The 15,539-nt window shown below is 45.5% G+C and overlaps 1 protein-coding gene across 1 annotated transcript in view; it reads left to right on the forward strand.

Annotated features, from left to right (window-relative positions):
* Positions 1–239: 239 nt before the first annotated feature.
* The window catches only part of ETV5 (ETS variant transcription factor 5), a 41,355-nt gene continuing 26,055 nt past the window's right edge, over positions 240–15,539 (forward strand). The window contains exons 1-5 of the mRNA XM_083443321.1: positions 240–368; positions 2,390–2,533; positions 2,677–2,764; positions 2,904–2,951; positions 3,198–3,248. Coding sequence (XP_083299447.1) covers positions 2,489–2,533; positions 2,677–2,764; positions 2,904–2,951; positions 3,198–3,248 — 232 coding nt within the window. The 5' untranslated portion in view covers positions 240–368; positions 2,390–2,488. The remainder of the gene's footprint in view (positions 369–2,389; positions 2,534–2,676; positions 2,765–2,903; positions 2,952–3,197; positions 3,249–15,539) is intronic.

Below are 15,539 nucleotides of genomic sequence, written 5' to 3' on the forward strand. Positions count from 1 at the left end.
TCTTTTCCTTTTTTTATGAATGAAAACGCTCCTCGAAAAAAGTATGTAAATCAAGGCCGCCTTGATTGGCTATATTTCCCTGGAGGAAAAAAACATAAGGCAGTTCATCGTTGCGAGGAGGCGGGCTTAGAACGCACTGGCTGGGCCGCCGCAGCCATTCAGGACCGGGAGGCGTTGCAACATCCGAGCGCCATTGGGTGCGTGGTAGGGTAAACAAGCTGAGACTGACAACCTCTGGCGGGGCCGTGGGCCAATGGAGACGGGGCGGGGCGGGCTCTGGAGGCCGCTCGGGGGCTCCGGCAGCAGCCCGAGGAAGAACCAGGGCTTCTAGCGACTGCACAGCGGCAGCGCGCTAGTTCTATGGCCAGGTGAGGAGGGGCGAAGGCAACGCAGCCTCCGGGGACTGGGGTCGGGATCGGGGCCGGGGGTCCTGAGCGGTGGGGTGCTGGGAGTTGTGGGATCGGCTGGGCGGCCTGAGAAGGAGGCAATCGGGGCAGGTGTTCGGGGGTGCAAAGTAATGCGGGGGGGTTGTGTTTGGATAAGCTTGGGATGCCGTGGCCGAGATGGAGGCAGTGATTCGGTCTGCTGGAGCCTGGGGTAAGCAATGGGGCTGGATCCCAGGTGCGGGAGGGGGCAGCTCTGGGGGCTGCAACAGAGTGCCGGCAGGAGAAGCTACGGCGTAGCCTTTCCAAAGGAAGGCTGCACAGCCGCGCCGCCACAGGCTGCGGCAGGCACTGGCTGGGTCGGGAGGTGGTTGCTGGTGGTGGTGATGTGTTTTTTGTGAATGTGGGCGATTTTATGAATGGAGCTGGTTTTGTGTGAATGAAGCCTTGAGTGCGGGGGCGGGGGCTGCGTCTCCTCGCGGCGTTCTGCACAGGGCTGTAGGGGTGGGGGCGCCTCTGAAGGCGTTTCGTGAATGGAGCGAGCTGGGAAGTGCGTGCCTTGTTTTTGTGAATGGGGCCCTACGCCGGGGATCTCGTTACACTCTACCTGCTCTTGTTGCTTGCTCTGCCATTCATAAAACTTAAGCCAGATTTGCACACGGGGGAGGGGATGCTAATTGTATTGTTTGGCTGCGTTAAAGGCTTTTCCTAGGGGTACGGGGGGGGGGGGAGAGGGGAGGCGAATCGCAGCGGCCAGATAGAAAAGCGGATTTAGTACGCGCGACATAATGTTTTTAAAGATGTTGCTTCCAATCGCCGTTTTTGCCAAAAAAAATTTGCTCTGAATCGACGGGGCAAGTTCGGAATGGAAGATATTTTTGTCCGCGATGATATTTAGGAGCAGTTTGCAACAGTTGGCCAGCTAGGCTAGATAAAGAAGTTCATAACCGATCTCGCTACCACCACCTTTCTCTCGTCTCTCTCTCCCCCCGCCGCCAACCCCATGTTATGAAACGCACTTACTCAAGTTTTTTTTTTTTTTTTTAAGACCACAGATTCTGTATTTTTGAGAGGAGTTAGTAGAAAATACTGCTTCTTTTAAACAAGCCATAAATCTCTCCTGTGTTTAAACTTCACGGTGAATTTACTTAAGGGATTACTGAAAACTGCCCTTTGCTTAGCAGATTTCTTGGATATACGGGCTGTTCAATAGCAGCAAAAGTTGCATCAGCAGAACAAGGGACCGAGCAGTTTTCCATTTCGCGCTGGGTCTTATGCCAACCTAACATGGATATTTCTTGCAGTGTGTTTTTAAGCTTTCGAGTAAATTATCCGAGATTTCAAACGTTTAGATCAGCAAAAAAAAATATAAGCTACTTCAAACAATGCTTGAATGGCTACAGTACTAAGTACAGTTTCTGGTAGCAATGAAATCAAGGGATCTTTTCGGTTTGCTTTGCTTAGGTGTAAGTAAAAGAGCATTGGCTCTCTTTGTAACCTAGAGGAGTTGCATGCAGATAATTATCATCACCAGAAAGCCAAGCTGTTTCACTAACTCCAGTCGACTTTCCTGTGCACTTGTTGCTATTTATATTTTATCTTTCGACCATGTAGGGAGAAAATGTACTCCAAGCCATGTGATCTCTGCCTTATAATCCATGCCGTTCCCTATGTTTGTTCTTAAGCGGTTGTAATTCGCATTTAGTGATGTCACGACTGTTTCCATAGTAACTCTGTGACATCATGGATTAAAGGTTGGGGCTTTGGTGTGTTGATTTAAAAAGAGCAGCAACCTAATGAATGGATATCATAGCAACTAGCTAGAGGGGGGTTAATACTATAATTTGTCTTCCTCCCTCCCCCATGTTTAATGTGTGTTAACTAAGCACAAAAGATAATCCTCAAAGCTTGCAGAACATGCTCGTGTGCTGTTAGAGATGGTCTCTTCAGGTGCCTTAAAGGCAGAACATTGTCTGATTCCTCTGTCTTTCTCTTCTCCCTTCCAGCCTGAAATCTGCCAGAACTAGATTCTGAAAACTCTTCTCATCCTGGAATTACTCAATGCTAAAAACGTTCGAGGGAATATTAAAGAATTTGCAAGCACAATGGATGGTTTTTATGATCAGCAGGTCCCTTTCATGGTCCCTGGGGTAGGACTTCATTTTTTTAAATGTGGTTTTGTTTTCTTATCATGTGATGCCCCCTGCTCCTTTGTACAAAGTTCATGTTGCTTCTGCTCTTTTGTGTTTTTGAACGATTGCCCTTCATAGTTACATTTCTTTGCTTTTACCAGAAACCTTGCACAGATGAATGTCGAGGCAGGCCAGTAAATGACAGAAAAAGGAAGTTTCAGGACACTGACTTGGCTCATGATTCTGAAGGTAGCGAAGAATTGCCTCCTTTTTTTGTTGTTGATGTTTGAAAAAAGCATCTTTGAAACATCACCATTTTAAGCAGCATGTGTAAAAAGCATGTAAGCAGAAAAAAATACTCCATTTTTTTGTTCTTATTTTCTTTCAGAATTGTTTCAGGATCTCAGCCAGTTGCAGGAGGCTTGGTTAGCTGAAGGTAAATCCTTGTTGATATCACAATTCTGTGTCCCATTGTGCTTTGATAACCTATTGGCTATGATAATTAGTCGTGCTTGTCATTTCTATGGAATCTTTTTTCTTTGTTCTTTTTTTGCTGTTTTGTAATGTATGACATTAATATTTATTTTGGCTTGTGAGCTCCTTTGTCTTTAGATAAGGAAATGTAGGGTTTAATTTATTAATTAATTGGTGAAAAAACCTTGTTTTTTCCCCTTTCTTTTAGCCCAAGTTCCTGATGATGAACAGTTTGTCCCAGATTTCCAGTCCGATAACTGTAAGTCATTCTCTTGTTCATTTGTCTGCCTGCTGTGAAATCTGTAGTGTCATTGCAAGACGTGTGACAGGTTTTAGTTGCTCCCTTGGTTTTTGCTTCTGTTAATTAAATGTAGCTGCAAAGTGTATTTTTGCAAGTTTTTTGTCAAATCTGTGGATCTTGACGAGAAGGGAGCAGACAGAAGGTGTGGACACTGACTGTTCTGTTAACGGCACTGCTTTAATTGGCAGACTTAGGATATTTATTTGAGCATCTCTGGGGCTGCCTATTAACCTTGATCTCTGCAGAACCCTTTCAAGCCCCCATGAATACTTCATAATGTAAGAGATATTAAAATCCATTTGACAGCAAGCACAAGAGCACTCTGTCTCTCACCAGCCCTGTGCCTTCCAATTCCCTCAATGACTTTTCTGGCTATTATAGCCGCAGCTATAGCGAAGCTGTGAAGGACAAAGCTTTGCTGGTGAAACTTGAGCAGCTTTAGGGAGCATTCGTCATTGGCAAGCCAGCAGCTCTGAGAAGACGGCTAGGAAAGCCGTCCCTCTCGCACTGCACCACCCCCAAAATTCTCCCTTACCTGCAGCATCTGAGTGCTCAGTACCTGGGCCTCTGCAGGCAGCAAGCTATTTAGGCACGCAGGCTTTCTGCATATTTTTTGACTGTGATTTGGGGGCGTTAGAGGTTAAAGAAAAGCAAGATGATGTTCTTAAAAGTGTAAAGGGGAAATGTTACTCCGCATCCACTCAGGGTGTGTGTGTGTGTGTGTGTGTGTGTGTGTGTGTAGCTGTTCCGATTGCCACAGAATTTGAAGGGAAGAAAACATAGCCTGCAGTGGAACGGATTCTTGATTCAAACTCTGTCACAGCATGCAGTGGTGTATCTTGTGCTACAGTAAATGCATGTTAATTATTGCCCTTTGATTACTTTGAAGTAAGTGGGAAGCTTGCCATGAAAGCTTCCTCAGACTGGTTGGGGTGTGTGTGTGTGTTTTCTTTCCTCCTCCCTGAGATGAAAGGCAGCCTGGAGTAAGAAATTTTCTCTCTGTGTTGACATTCTAACCCAACCCTTCCAGTTCTCCTGCTTGGAGCAGTATAAACTGCAGCCGGGCTGTGTGGGAGGAGATGTTGTTGGCAGAGGCGCGCGCTCTCTCTCTCTCCAAGCTTTTACGGTTCAGGACCCTGAAGGATTGTGGGGGAAACAAAATGTCTTCTCCAGAGTTCTGGGCAGCAAACCTTTTGTGAGAGGCATTAGGAGTTCTGTTTGGGTTAAGAAGCCTTTTCCTTCTGGCCTGAGCATCCTCTATGTATTCTGTGTTTGTGGTGAGCAGGTCGATGGCAGGAGGGGATTCTCAATGGAAGCTGTTTATATATCAATGAGTAGCTTCCTGCCTGGAATGGATCTAGTAATGCCAAATTTAAATCTTACTGGAACCATGTGTTTGCAGGGGGGACAGGCTTCCCTTCTGACCTGTACAAGTCTTTTAAGCCACTCAGGCTAGTGAAACCAATTGCCAGAGGTTGGAGAGAGGATTGTGCCCTGTGTATAGCAGAAGGGCTAAATTCTGAGCGAAGGTGAGGAGGCATATCGCTAAAACCTGCTAAAGTTCCCAAAGAGCAAGGGGATCTCCAATATTTACTTTTTTTAAAGGTGGAAAGATAATATGGGGCCCAGAATCTGCAAAGTGAAACTCTGTGGCCTTTGAGAGGCTCAGTAATGCAATTTGCTGTATAGCACCAGAATAGCTGATTGAATAGATGAATAAAGAGAAATGAACAGGGCATGTGTTGCACTTGAAAGGGTTTCTGGAGCTCTTGCTTAATATGTCATAGATGGATGTATGATGATTCATGGTTTGCATTATTACTGTGGTTTCTGGCACAGAAATCAACTGCTGCATGAGTAACATGCTAATCCTAAACACCCTTAACTTGAGTTCTGTTTAAAATTGGTGCGACTTGGTGCCAAGTAAATGAGTTTAGAATTGGGGCTATTCAGGAGACAGTTGGTGCTATTTTGCCTCAAAATGTTTGCTTGGAATGTGTGGTCTTAGAATTAGGACCAGTCCTATGTATTTTAATTTGGATGATGGTGGTGGGTTTTCATTTCTTCTTCTGCTTCCTATTATGTAATTACATGAATGCGTTTACTTGAGTACCCTTGTAGGTGGCACTTTGAAAAGCTAATTCTTTTGCAAGGTCTATAAAAAGCACAATATGTCTGCACACATCTCTGCCTCTGTTCTGACTCTAGTTCTCTAAGAATGGCACTGTGACAAGCTTTAGGTTAAGGTGTCTGTTTCCTATTACTTGTTGGTCTTACTGTCCTATTTTTATTTTTCTACTATTTCTCCCGCTTTAATGAGGGTCTCTCCCAGATGTTGGGTGGCATCCAATGCTGTCTGCACACTTGCGTAATGAGACTTTTGGTTTCTCTTTGCCCCCCCCCCACCCTCGTGGTCCCGAAATCTACTCTGAAGGGTTGGGGGTTGCTAGGGGGAGGAGAGTAAGGAGAAACCCCACAGCACAAGAGGATGCCTGCTCACACTACCTTGGATCTCGCCCACTGTGTTTTTCAGACAATTGTTAGCGCTTGTTGAGCAGGCTCCAGATGGCTTTCCTCTATGGTAACGGTTCTGTTTTGGTGAGAGAGACTAATTCCCTTGGCTAGCAAATTACATAAAGGTTAGCTCTTTCTGTGTTTGTGTGTGTCACCTCTGACATCGCCAGTGGACAACTCTCTTCCCTTATCCACGCATCCTATCCCGGGACAATTTAAAAATGCTTGGGAGGCTGAGCTCTCCCTTTCTGTGCCCACCAAGCATCTTATTGCTATTTGCTATTTCAGGGGTTTCTTATTGCTCATATTTTTTACATTTTAAAATGTGGGCTACTTTGGACAACTGATTGAAAAAGTGAAATGTACAATGAAAAGAACAAAGAAATGATGAAAACGTCAATTTTTTTAAAAGGAAAAGTGAGATATATACATGAATTGTAACTTGCCCAGGGATAATATGATGGTGAGGTTAAACGTAGAGTTAATACATAAAATATTGATTAGAATAAATGGTCCTCAACCAAAAAAAGGTGCAGGAACATTTGTGTAGTCTCAACATGGGAACCCAGCCAAGCTGCAGCTCTTCCCCACCCCAGCTATAGCCTGCCATTTTGTCAACTTTTTTTTCTTCCTTTGGAGCAGTAAGGGTGTATTTTCTCTTGAAGTAGCCTTTGATAACCCTGTGAAGGTTAAAAAGGTGAACAGTTACAACCTTCTTCCTGTATGTTCCTGATAATGACTTGAATTATTAAACAGGCAACTACTTCCTGTGGCTAAGGATGGTTTTGTGGATAAAGATAAAGGGGCCGAGGGAGACAATGGTATTTCAGAGAGTTGATAACAGTCTTGAAGAGGGATTGTGGTTCCTAATGTATACACTCGAACTTGTTTTACTTTATGATTTATTGTGCTGCATCTCGACTTGCCTACTATATTTAAGCTCCATTGCGGGTCTTAAGTTAGCCATCACTAACTTAGCCCTTTGTTGTTGTTTAGTTGTGTCCGACTCTTCATGACCCCATGGACCAGGGCACGCCAGGCACTCCTGTCTTCCACTGCCTCCCGTAGTTTGGTCAAACTCATGCTGGTAGCTTCGAGAACACTGTCCAACCATGTCGTCCTCTATCGTCCCCTTCTCCTTGTGCCCTCCATCTTTCCCAACATCAGGGTCTTTTCCAGGGAGTCTTCTCTTCTCATGAGGTGGCCAAAGGATCTGTCCTTCCAGATCCCTTTCCTCAGGTCTGATTTCCTTCAGAATGGATATGTTTGATCTTCCTGCAGTCCATGGGACTCTCAAGAGTCTCCTCCAGCACCATAATAACTTAACCCTATCTTCTATGAATGGGTACTGGCCATGATGGCTTTCTCCTACCTCCAGTGTCAAAGAGGCAATATGTCTCTGAATACCAGTTGCTGGGAATCACAAGTGGCAGAGAGGGCTGCTGTGCTCAAAGCTCCCATTGTTTTCTGCACATTTTGCGACAGGGAATTTCATCAGCGCAAGCAGTTTCTGAGCTCTGGGTGCAGTACTGCGCCGAAGATTTCAGATTAAAACTGCAGAGTGGAAGGAAAGGAGGACCTTTTTCTGCCTCCCCACTTCCAGCTACTCTCTGAAGACTGGAGAAGAGACCCTCTTAAGAATATTAGGGTGGGTCGGCAGGGGAAGGACTAGACCACGTGAAGAATGAACATAATGTTTTAGCTGCAATTCATTCATTTTCAGCTTTGTATTCTTGTTATTAAAAAGCACGCCTAGACATTCCATTGTTGTGCCCTTAACCTAGGTTTAAGATGCCTTTTAGCTCCTAGCTTTCATATCTCAGTTTCTAACACTGGCTGTCCTGTGTCCTGCTGGCGGGCTTCCCATAGGCGTCTTCTGGTTAGCCACTCTGAGAACAGGATACTGGACTAGATGGGGTTTGGGCCTGATCCAGTGGTGCTCTTTGCATCTTCTTAACTCCCATTGTTTTCAATGGTTCTACTCTTAAATCAGAATTCAAGCTGTTGCTCCAGTTAATGACTTTATTTACAAGGTGGCTTCCACAAAATCAACACAGCGAAACCTAAGACGAGAGTGAGATGCAACAAAAAACAAATACAGATTACATTTGGTAAACTGATCTGGATCAGTGTACACCTGCTTAAGGAATGGCATACACTTAGGGCAACACCAGCCTGGCATTTGAGCCTTAATCTCCTTGCCTCTTGTCTTTGCAGAACGGATGAGGTCAGAGATCAAGGGGCAAGTTTTTGTATCCTTTTGTATGGGGAATAACATTTAACTTTCGTTCAGAGTCAGCTCATTGAAATTACTGAATGTATGTTTGCCATGACCATTCATTTTAATGGGGCTACTCTTGAGTAAAAATCTGTATAATGCTACTCATACATCATAGGAAGCAGTTCAACAATGATCTCTGAGTTGTGACAACATAGCTAAAGAAAGTGCCTAGATTTCTGCTGATCAACTCCCATCTCTTTCATCATGAAGTACCAGTATTTTTAACCACTTCAGTTGGGGTCAATTCACATGAAAGACTATTTTGATAATACACTAGTGCCAAGAATGGGTAGAGAATGTTGAAAACTCAGAATTATCCTTCCTGCACTTCACTTTTTCCTTGGTGAAAGCATACAGGTGCATTACTGTGTGTGTGTGTGTGTGTGTGTGTGAGAGAGAGAGAGAGAGAGAATTTGAAGAAATTGGGCAATTGTTTTCTGGTTTGCATCACATCTATTTGTAGACACCCTTTATGGGTCAGAAAAAGGGGAAAGAAGAGCAGAGTTCAGAGATAAGTTCAAAATTGCATGAAAAGCCTTGAAGCATAGAGACTTTGCCCCTTGCCCCTTGATCTCTGACCTCGTCCGTTCTGCAAAGACAAGAGGCAAGGAGATTAAGGCTCAAATGCCAGGCTGGTGTTGACCTGAGTGTACGTCATTCCTTGAGCTGGTGTACACTGATCCAGATCAATTGGCTTTCCATACCCACAAAGCCACGCGGTTACCAAGCAACCTGTTTGTGTGTACAAGTCGCTTAGGAGTTGGGAGCAAGCAGCTTCAGTGTGGAAACCAGGTAATGATGGCCGCACATAAGGTCATGAGCAGGTGGTTGGTATCATGCAAGCAAAGATACATCCCTGCATAGAGTCTTAAATAGATATCGCCAGCTTTCTAACTGCAGTGTGAGGATTTGAGCACAAAGCAGTATTGGCAAAGAGTTTGTGGCCGCATACCCTGATATCACCCATGCAGGCGCTACAAACAACACTGTGACTTCTGAGAAGTCGCTTTCCATAGGGAAGTATCCAACGAACACATCCTGTCAGCGCAAGGGTTTCCATTTGTGCAACATAGCTTTTTTTCCCCGTACAACCCCAAAATCTGTTCCAGAGGTTTCCCAAGCCCTCCAGAACAGATTTGGGAATGGCGCAGGGTATGCGCAGGGGGGAAGTTCCGTTGCGCAAGCGGAAATCCTATGCGCTGACGGGACACGTTAGTTGGCTACTGCCCAAACAGATTAGATAATTTGCCTCCTTTGGGCCACAGGCTCGTCTTTTGACTCTAGTTCTGTTTTTCCAGCTTATGGATGTGTGTTTCCTCCTCTGAAAAGTGTGCGAGTCATCAGACTCATGGTGAAAATGCCTATTTCAGCACAGGCCTCCATCAGGAAAATCACACGGTGCAGCTTTTGCTGCACTGTTTTGCTTGAGAGTGTGGATGGGGAATTTCATTCCCACCACCTGCCCCTCCAAAGGATTCTCAGCAACTAGAAAGAAAGCAAATCCAAGGAAAGGAGTATCAGGCTAAACATTCTCCTTGATGTGCTAGGTTTCTATATGCAGGGAGATGTCAGGGGGAGACATGCATTCCAACACGTGATCCCGCAAAGAATCTCTAAAGTGGTGCAGTCTAGCAGCACCACGTGACTCTGCTGATGGTGTATTCCAGGTCCTTTTGTTTGCAAAGTTAGAGCTAAGGCAATAGGAGAGAGAGTGACTAATTTTGAAATTTGGACATTCAGGATCAAATGGGACACCTGTCTTCTAAAGATCTTTCACCCTCTGAAAGCTTACCTCTCTAAACTGGCAAACTGTACCATGATAACCTCTGGTGGAAGCGGTATTGTGGTGTCTCTGCTATGGCATCTGTGAATGGGGTAGAGAGCTCCGCTGGCACAAAGCTCTTTGCATGCAAGTTCCTGGCTGATTTCTTGGTGCTGGTTCAGCATCTATTGTCCTGCTTCACTGCCAGTGCACAGATAAACAAGGCAAAAGCCCTTGGCGCCTCCTCCCCCAAGCCGTGCTGCATTCCTGACTTCCTCTCTACCTTGGCGTGTTGAGACATAACCTATAGTTGTGCTGCTTGCTTCTTTCTTTCTAGGTTCTAATTATAGTTAATGTATTAGAACAGGGAAATGAGAATGTGTACTTTCTCTGAGGCAGACACACAACACACACACACACACAAATATCTGCCTTTGAGGCACTGAGCTCTTCCTCTGACTGCTGGCATAGGTGTGTGTACCACAAGTCAGCACCCAAGGAAGGCACTTTAGGGATGGGCTGCTTCTCTTGTTGCCTGGTAAGGCTTCAGAGGCTGCCGTTGCTAGTACAGTGGTACCTCAGGTTACAGACGCTTCAGGTTACAGACTCCGCTAACCCAGAAATAGTACCTCGGGTTAAGAACTTTGCTTCAGGGTGAGAACAGAAATCGGGCGGCGGCGGGAGGCCCCGTTATCTAAAGTGGTACCTCAGGTTAAGAACAGTTTCAGGTTAAGAACGGACCTCCAGAATGAATTAAGTTCTTAACCCGAGATACAACTGTACAGTAATGGATTAATATTTAGTGGTTAGGAGGGGTGTGCAAGGGGGGGGAGAGAGAGATAGTACCTTGGTTTTCAAACAGCTTAGTTCATGAACAACTTGGAACTCAAACGCCGCAAACCCGGAAGTAGGTGTTCTGGTTTGCGAACTTTGCCTCGGAAGCCGCGCCTTGGTTTCCGAACGTTTCAGAAGTCGAATGGACGCATTACGTTCGAAATCCAAGATACGACTGTATTAAAAGTTTGATTCGCTTAGGATGTTTTTAGGTGGAGGTGGTGTTTTGTTCCTTTTCCCCTTTGGCTGCTTAGAAGCAGCATAATGCATGTCTGTCACTTGCTTGATCAGGATTTCCAGACCTGTCTCAAATGTGCATCCTCAGTGCGGATGCTGCCTGCCTTACTTTGTTTGATGGAATGCACACTTGGATAAGTGACCCAGTAGGCATCTTGCTGTGGATTGAGGGGGGGCAGCATCCCATTGAAAACTTGGCGGTTCCAGCAGGCAACGTCTGCACTTGAACCTGTGTCTGATTTTATCCAGCAGCCCTTTTAAACTGCAACAGTGCTTTGGCTTTCATGGATGGAAGCAGGGAAAGGGAGCTTGTGGTCATCCAGATATTGTTGTGAGGAGGGACTTCTTTTAGATCAGCAGGATTTCCCTTCATACTACAGAGGCCTCTTCAGTTTGTGAGGACTCCTTCCAACCCTACCCCCATCTCCCTTGTTTGCATCCAGAGTTTCCATGCAGAAGACATCCAATGGGGTGGGATGAGAGTGATTTTTCAAGCTGAAATATTGTGTGGGTGGGACATCAAAAGCCAGTCTGTACAGGCACGTCTTGGCTGGGCTCCTAAAAGAGTTCATATGGGCAAATATCTGTGAGCCTGTGCAGTGAGGGAGTTGGCAGAGGGATGTGCTATTGTACTTTCTTATCCTCTGTCCTGGGAAAGGTGGTATCAGACTTAAAGAAACCAAGCCATGTTTTGAGGTTCAGCACGGCCCACCTTCCTAGGAGCAGGGCTTTTGGTGTAGTATCATCTGGCTGTCCAGATGAATGATGGACTCCATCTTCCATCAGCTCCAGACAGCATGGTCAATGGCTGGGAATGATGGGAGTTGGAGTCCAATGACATCTGGAGGGCCATAGGTTCCCCACCTCTGCTGTAAACAGTGGGAGGACTCCTGGAGAGAGAGAGAGAGAGAGAGGCCAATAAGAGCTCTGCAGGTTGAAACCAAAAACTGGGGCTGTCTCCAGAAGCTAACATGAGAGCCCATGTAACTTGCATGGGATGTTACACGACTTAAGCAACATGTTACAGCTTCCAAATATCCTTCAAGAGCTGCCCCTTCTTGAACTCAGTAAGAGAGTGCTTTTTTTCCCCTGAATTGTATGTGTTTCTTTTTACTTGGCATTATACTAGCAACATCTTTTGTCTTTCCTCCTCTGGGACCCCTATTTGCTGTCTTTTTTCCTTTTGTGAGCAGTTTTTGAGCAATTAGCACCAATTTCACAACGCTGTAGTCCTCAAGAAATGCCATTTTTCCTACACTGGGGATAATTAGCCCCTCTCTTAATCCTTCCCATAAATGCAAGCGGCTACAGTAGCTGCTAATAGATGGAGCTGAGAGTGAGGGCACTGTTAGCATTAAGAGGAAATATTCTGTCCACTGGCAGGCAGCTGTTGTTTTGAAGGGGAAAAGTTGATTTTACAAATTATTTTTACTCCCCACCCCCACCCCGGCCAAAGGGCATTTCCGGACCTCACCACAAGTGGGGTTGCACAATCATTTGCAATGAACTCTTTGGAGAGGCTGACTCCCTCCTAGCTATGCAGCCTGTTTCTGCAGTGTTTGAATTCCTTACATAAACGTTGCCCGCAGCACAAGCTTCTCTGTGCAGGACAGCTGGTCTCTGTTATGATCTTAAGTGTCATTTCCCTTCCCCTGATTGGTAGCGCTCAGCTGTGGGGAGAGAGAGGGGTTTTTTTTGTGAATGGATGGAGTATTCCAAATTGGTTGTGAATGGAGGGTGGTGCCTGCTTGCAGATTCTCTCCCCCTCCCTCAACCTCCTTCTTCAATGAATAACTAAGCCCCATTGTGCTGCTGGCAGAAAAACAACCGCTCAAACAACACAGAGACTGTTGGAAAGAAACATGCTTGTGACTGACAGCTGGAACACCTCCAAAGTGAGTTTCCTGCTGTTTGCTGCTCAGCAAGGCCATGCCTATTAGGAAGTGGGGGTGGGAGAGGACAGAGAGCAAATTATAGGGAGTGGGGGGGACGGGGACACATTAACACTTGAAATGCCAACATACTGCCAGAATGAAAATGTATGAGAAATGCAGCTGCTAGTGGTTTTTTTAAAATAAAAACAAAAACACCAGAGTTTAATGAAATGAGTTGTACTCTTGACTTATTGTGTAGCCTTTTCAAACAAGCAAAACCTTATCCCTAAAAAAAAAAAGAAGAAGAAGAAGAAGCTCAATCCAAGGCACTCTTGGCTCTTCTACTTTGCCCTCCCGTAGAAAGAAGGATTTGAACAGGTCCAGGGCTTAGCACTAAATGTTCCCTCCCAGATGTGTCCCAACTGCCCCAAAGGAGTGGATGTCTCTGCCCATCTCTGGGAGGCTTTGACAGCACATAGAATGCAGGGAACTGCTAATTGGCGGTGATGGCTGGAAGCTGTCAGACCCAGGCTATCCTCTCTCACGGGCAATGGCTGTGCGCTTAGCCTTTGTGGAGATAATACTCCACTTCCGACTAAGCCAAGCTGTTCTGTTCTGTCACTATTTAGGTACAGAACTCTGACGCACTTGCCTTCTCCTAGAACGTCTTCTTTTAGAAATTAATTAGGCTAAGCATATATTAGTTGGTTTAAAAATTATATATAGTAGAAGAACTCTCTGCTGTGGCATGAGGGCCATCGCCAGCCTTCCCTTCATCTTGAGTTCAGCATTTTGGCATTTTAGAGGGCCTGGGCCCTCTGAACCCCTCCCCTCCCTCCCCAGTTTATATACCTTCTGGAGACCACTTGCTCTTTCTAACTTTAATCTGAAATCTGCTTCCAAATTGCAAAGTGGCAGAATGCGTGCTAGTTGGAATGCATTCTCTTTGGTGATTGCAGAAGGAGAATAGGGTATGACTTCCATTTCCCTTTGGAGGATTATTGACTGGTCTAGCCAGGGCAACGTGCAATCTCCCAGCAACTGTCCAGTGTGCTCCAAACTGGTCTGTGTTTTTCTTGATGCCCCCACAAAGCATGGGAGAAGGGCCACAGCTCAGTGGAAGAGCCCACGCTTCCAATACCTAGCATCTTCAGGTAGAGCTGGGACAAAACCCTGGTCTGAAATCCTGCAGTGCCATGACCAGTCTGCTAGATGGACAAATGGCCTGATTCCATATAAGGCAGCTTCCAATGTCCCTATGCTTCATCTGGAGCGAGATATTCTCTTGTGATGGAAATCCAGGTTTGGTCTCCTTCAGAATACATTCATCCAGATGCTGGAACAAATAACCTGCCATTCTGGGCTTTGTGTTTTCTGCAGCATTGCAGTGAGTAAGCCCCTGCTGTTCTCCCTCTGCAGGGGTGGGGAGGAATATGCTGTAAAAGACAAGTTCCTCTAGCAGGACTATTATCTCTGGAGTAAAAGGATGGGAGCCAATTAGACTGACAGCTTCCACCAGAACTAATACTAGGGAAGCCAGTGCCTGGAAAACGTGGTGGTGCAATATGGTGTAACAGGAGAAGTGTATTGGGTGACATTAAGGAATGAGGCTCTAACCTGCCGGCCTCAAATATAGCATAGTGATTGAAAGGCACCTGGGAAACTAGATGGAATAATGGAAATTATAATAGAAGCTCTTAAACAGACACTACTGGCAACTAATTACACTTCTTACGTTAACAGGAGTAGAATGGTAGCTGGTCCACTGGGGTAATTTTGGTATTTCTATATAGAATAGATGATGAGTGTGGTTCCTTCCCCTGCCCCATCCCTAAATATTATGCCACCTTTTGCAACAATATTGGAGGCAATGACCAAATCTTAGAACTCTAGGATATAACACTTCCTTCTGTTATTTGGGGCTCAGGCTGTCAGGCCAAAAGCTTCAAGGGCTCCCCCCCCCCCACACTGTTGAGATACGTTTTGCTGCAAGCTTTAAAGATCTTGCCAGTTTGGCAGTACATTCCTATATGGGGAGGAGCATGCTGCCGCAGTTGCCCAGATGAACAGGTGATGACAGAAGTGATTCTGATGGCACATAATCTTGCTGAAACAGGAATCTGGGACATTGTACACAATTCTGTCTTAAACCTAGGAAAGACCCATTCTAGCTGAGATTAGGGTGTGTGCTTTGTGCCGGTTGGTTAAAAGCTTCCTGTGGAGAAACTACATTCATGCAGCTTTTGCACAAGTTTGGTACTGCCTTGTGTAGTAACATAGAATGCAAATAATGCTGTCAACATGATGTTTTGCGTGCTTCAGAGATGAGAATGTACCTCTTAAAATGAGGGACCTGATGAAAAGACCAACTTAGCCAATGACCAAATGCAGACATTTGTTGGATTCAGCACTGTGTATTTTTAGAACCAGTTAAGCTGAGAGTTGCTGTGACCCTTGTTGAGGCGAGGTGTTTTTTCTAACAAGGTCGTTCCCTGCTTTGTAATTTATCACCCCGCATTGGCATAGCTGCAGCCCTTGCATCCTCGGAAGTGGACTTCTGTTGCCAAGTCTTGTTTAGGCAGTATAGCGATGTGAAGGATGCATCCCTCTCAAAGGGACATTGGAATGCTAGGAGAGCAAGATTGAGTGATCCAATTACAAGCCTAGTTCCCTTATTTCTCTCCATGGAAGCTCAGGACAGGTACTTGCCCAAATTAGCCACATCCCTTGACATTTTTCGATAGCAT

The sequence above is a fragment of the Podarcis tiliguerta genome (assembly GCF_965153285.1).
Source record: "Podarcis tiliguerta genome assembly, chromosome: 5".
Lineage (NCBI taxonomy): Eukaryota > Metazoa > Chordata > Lepidosauria > Squamata > Lacertidae > Podarcis > Podarcis tiliguerta.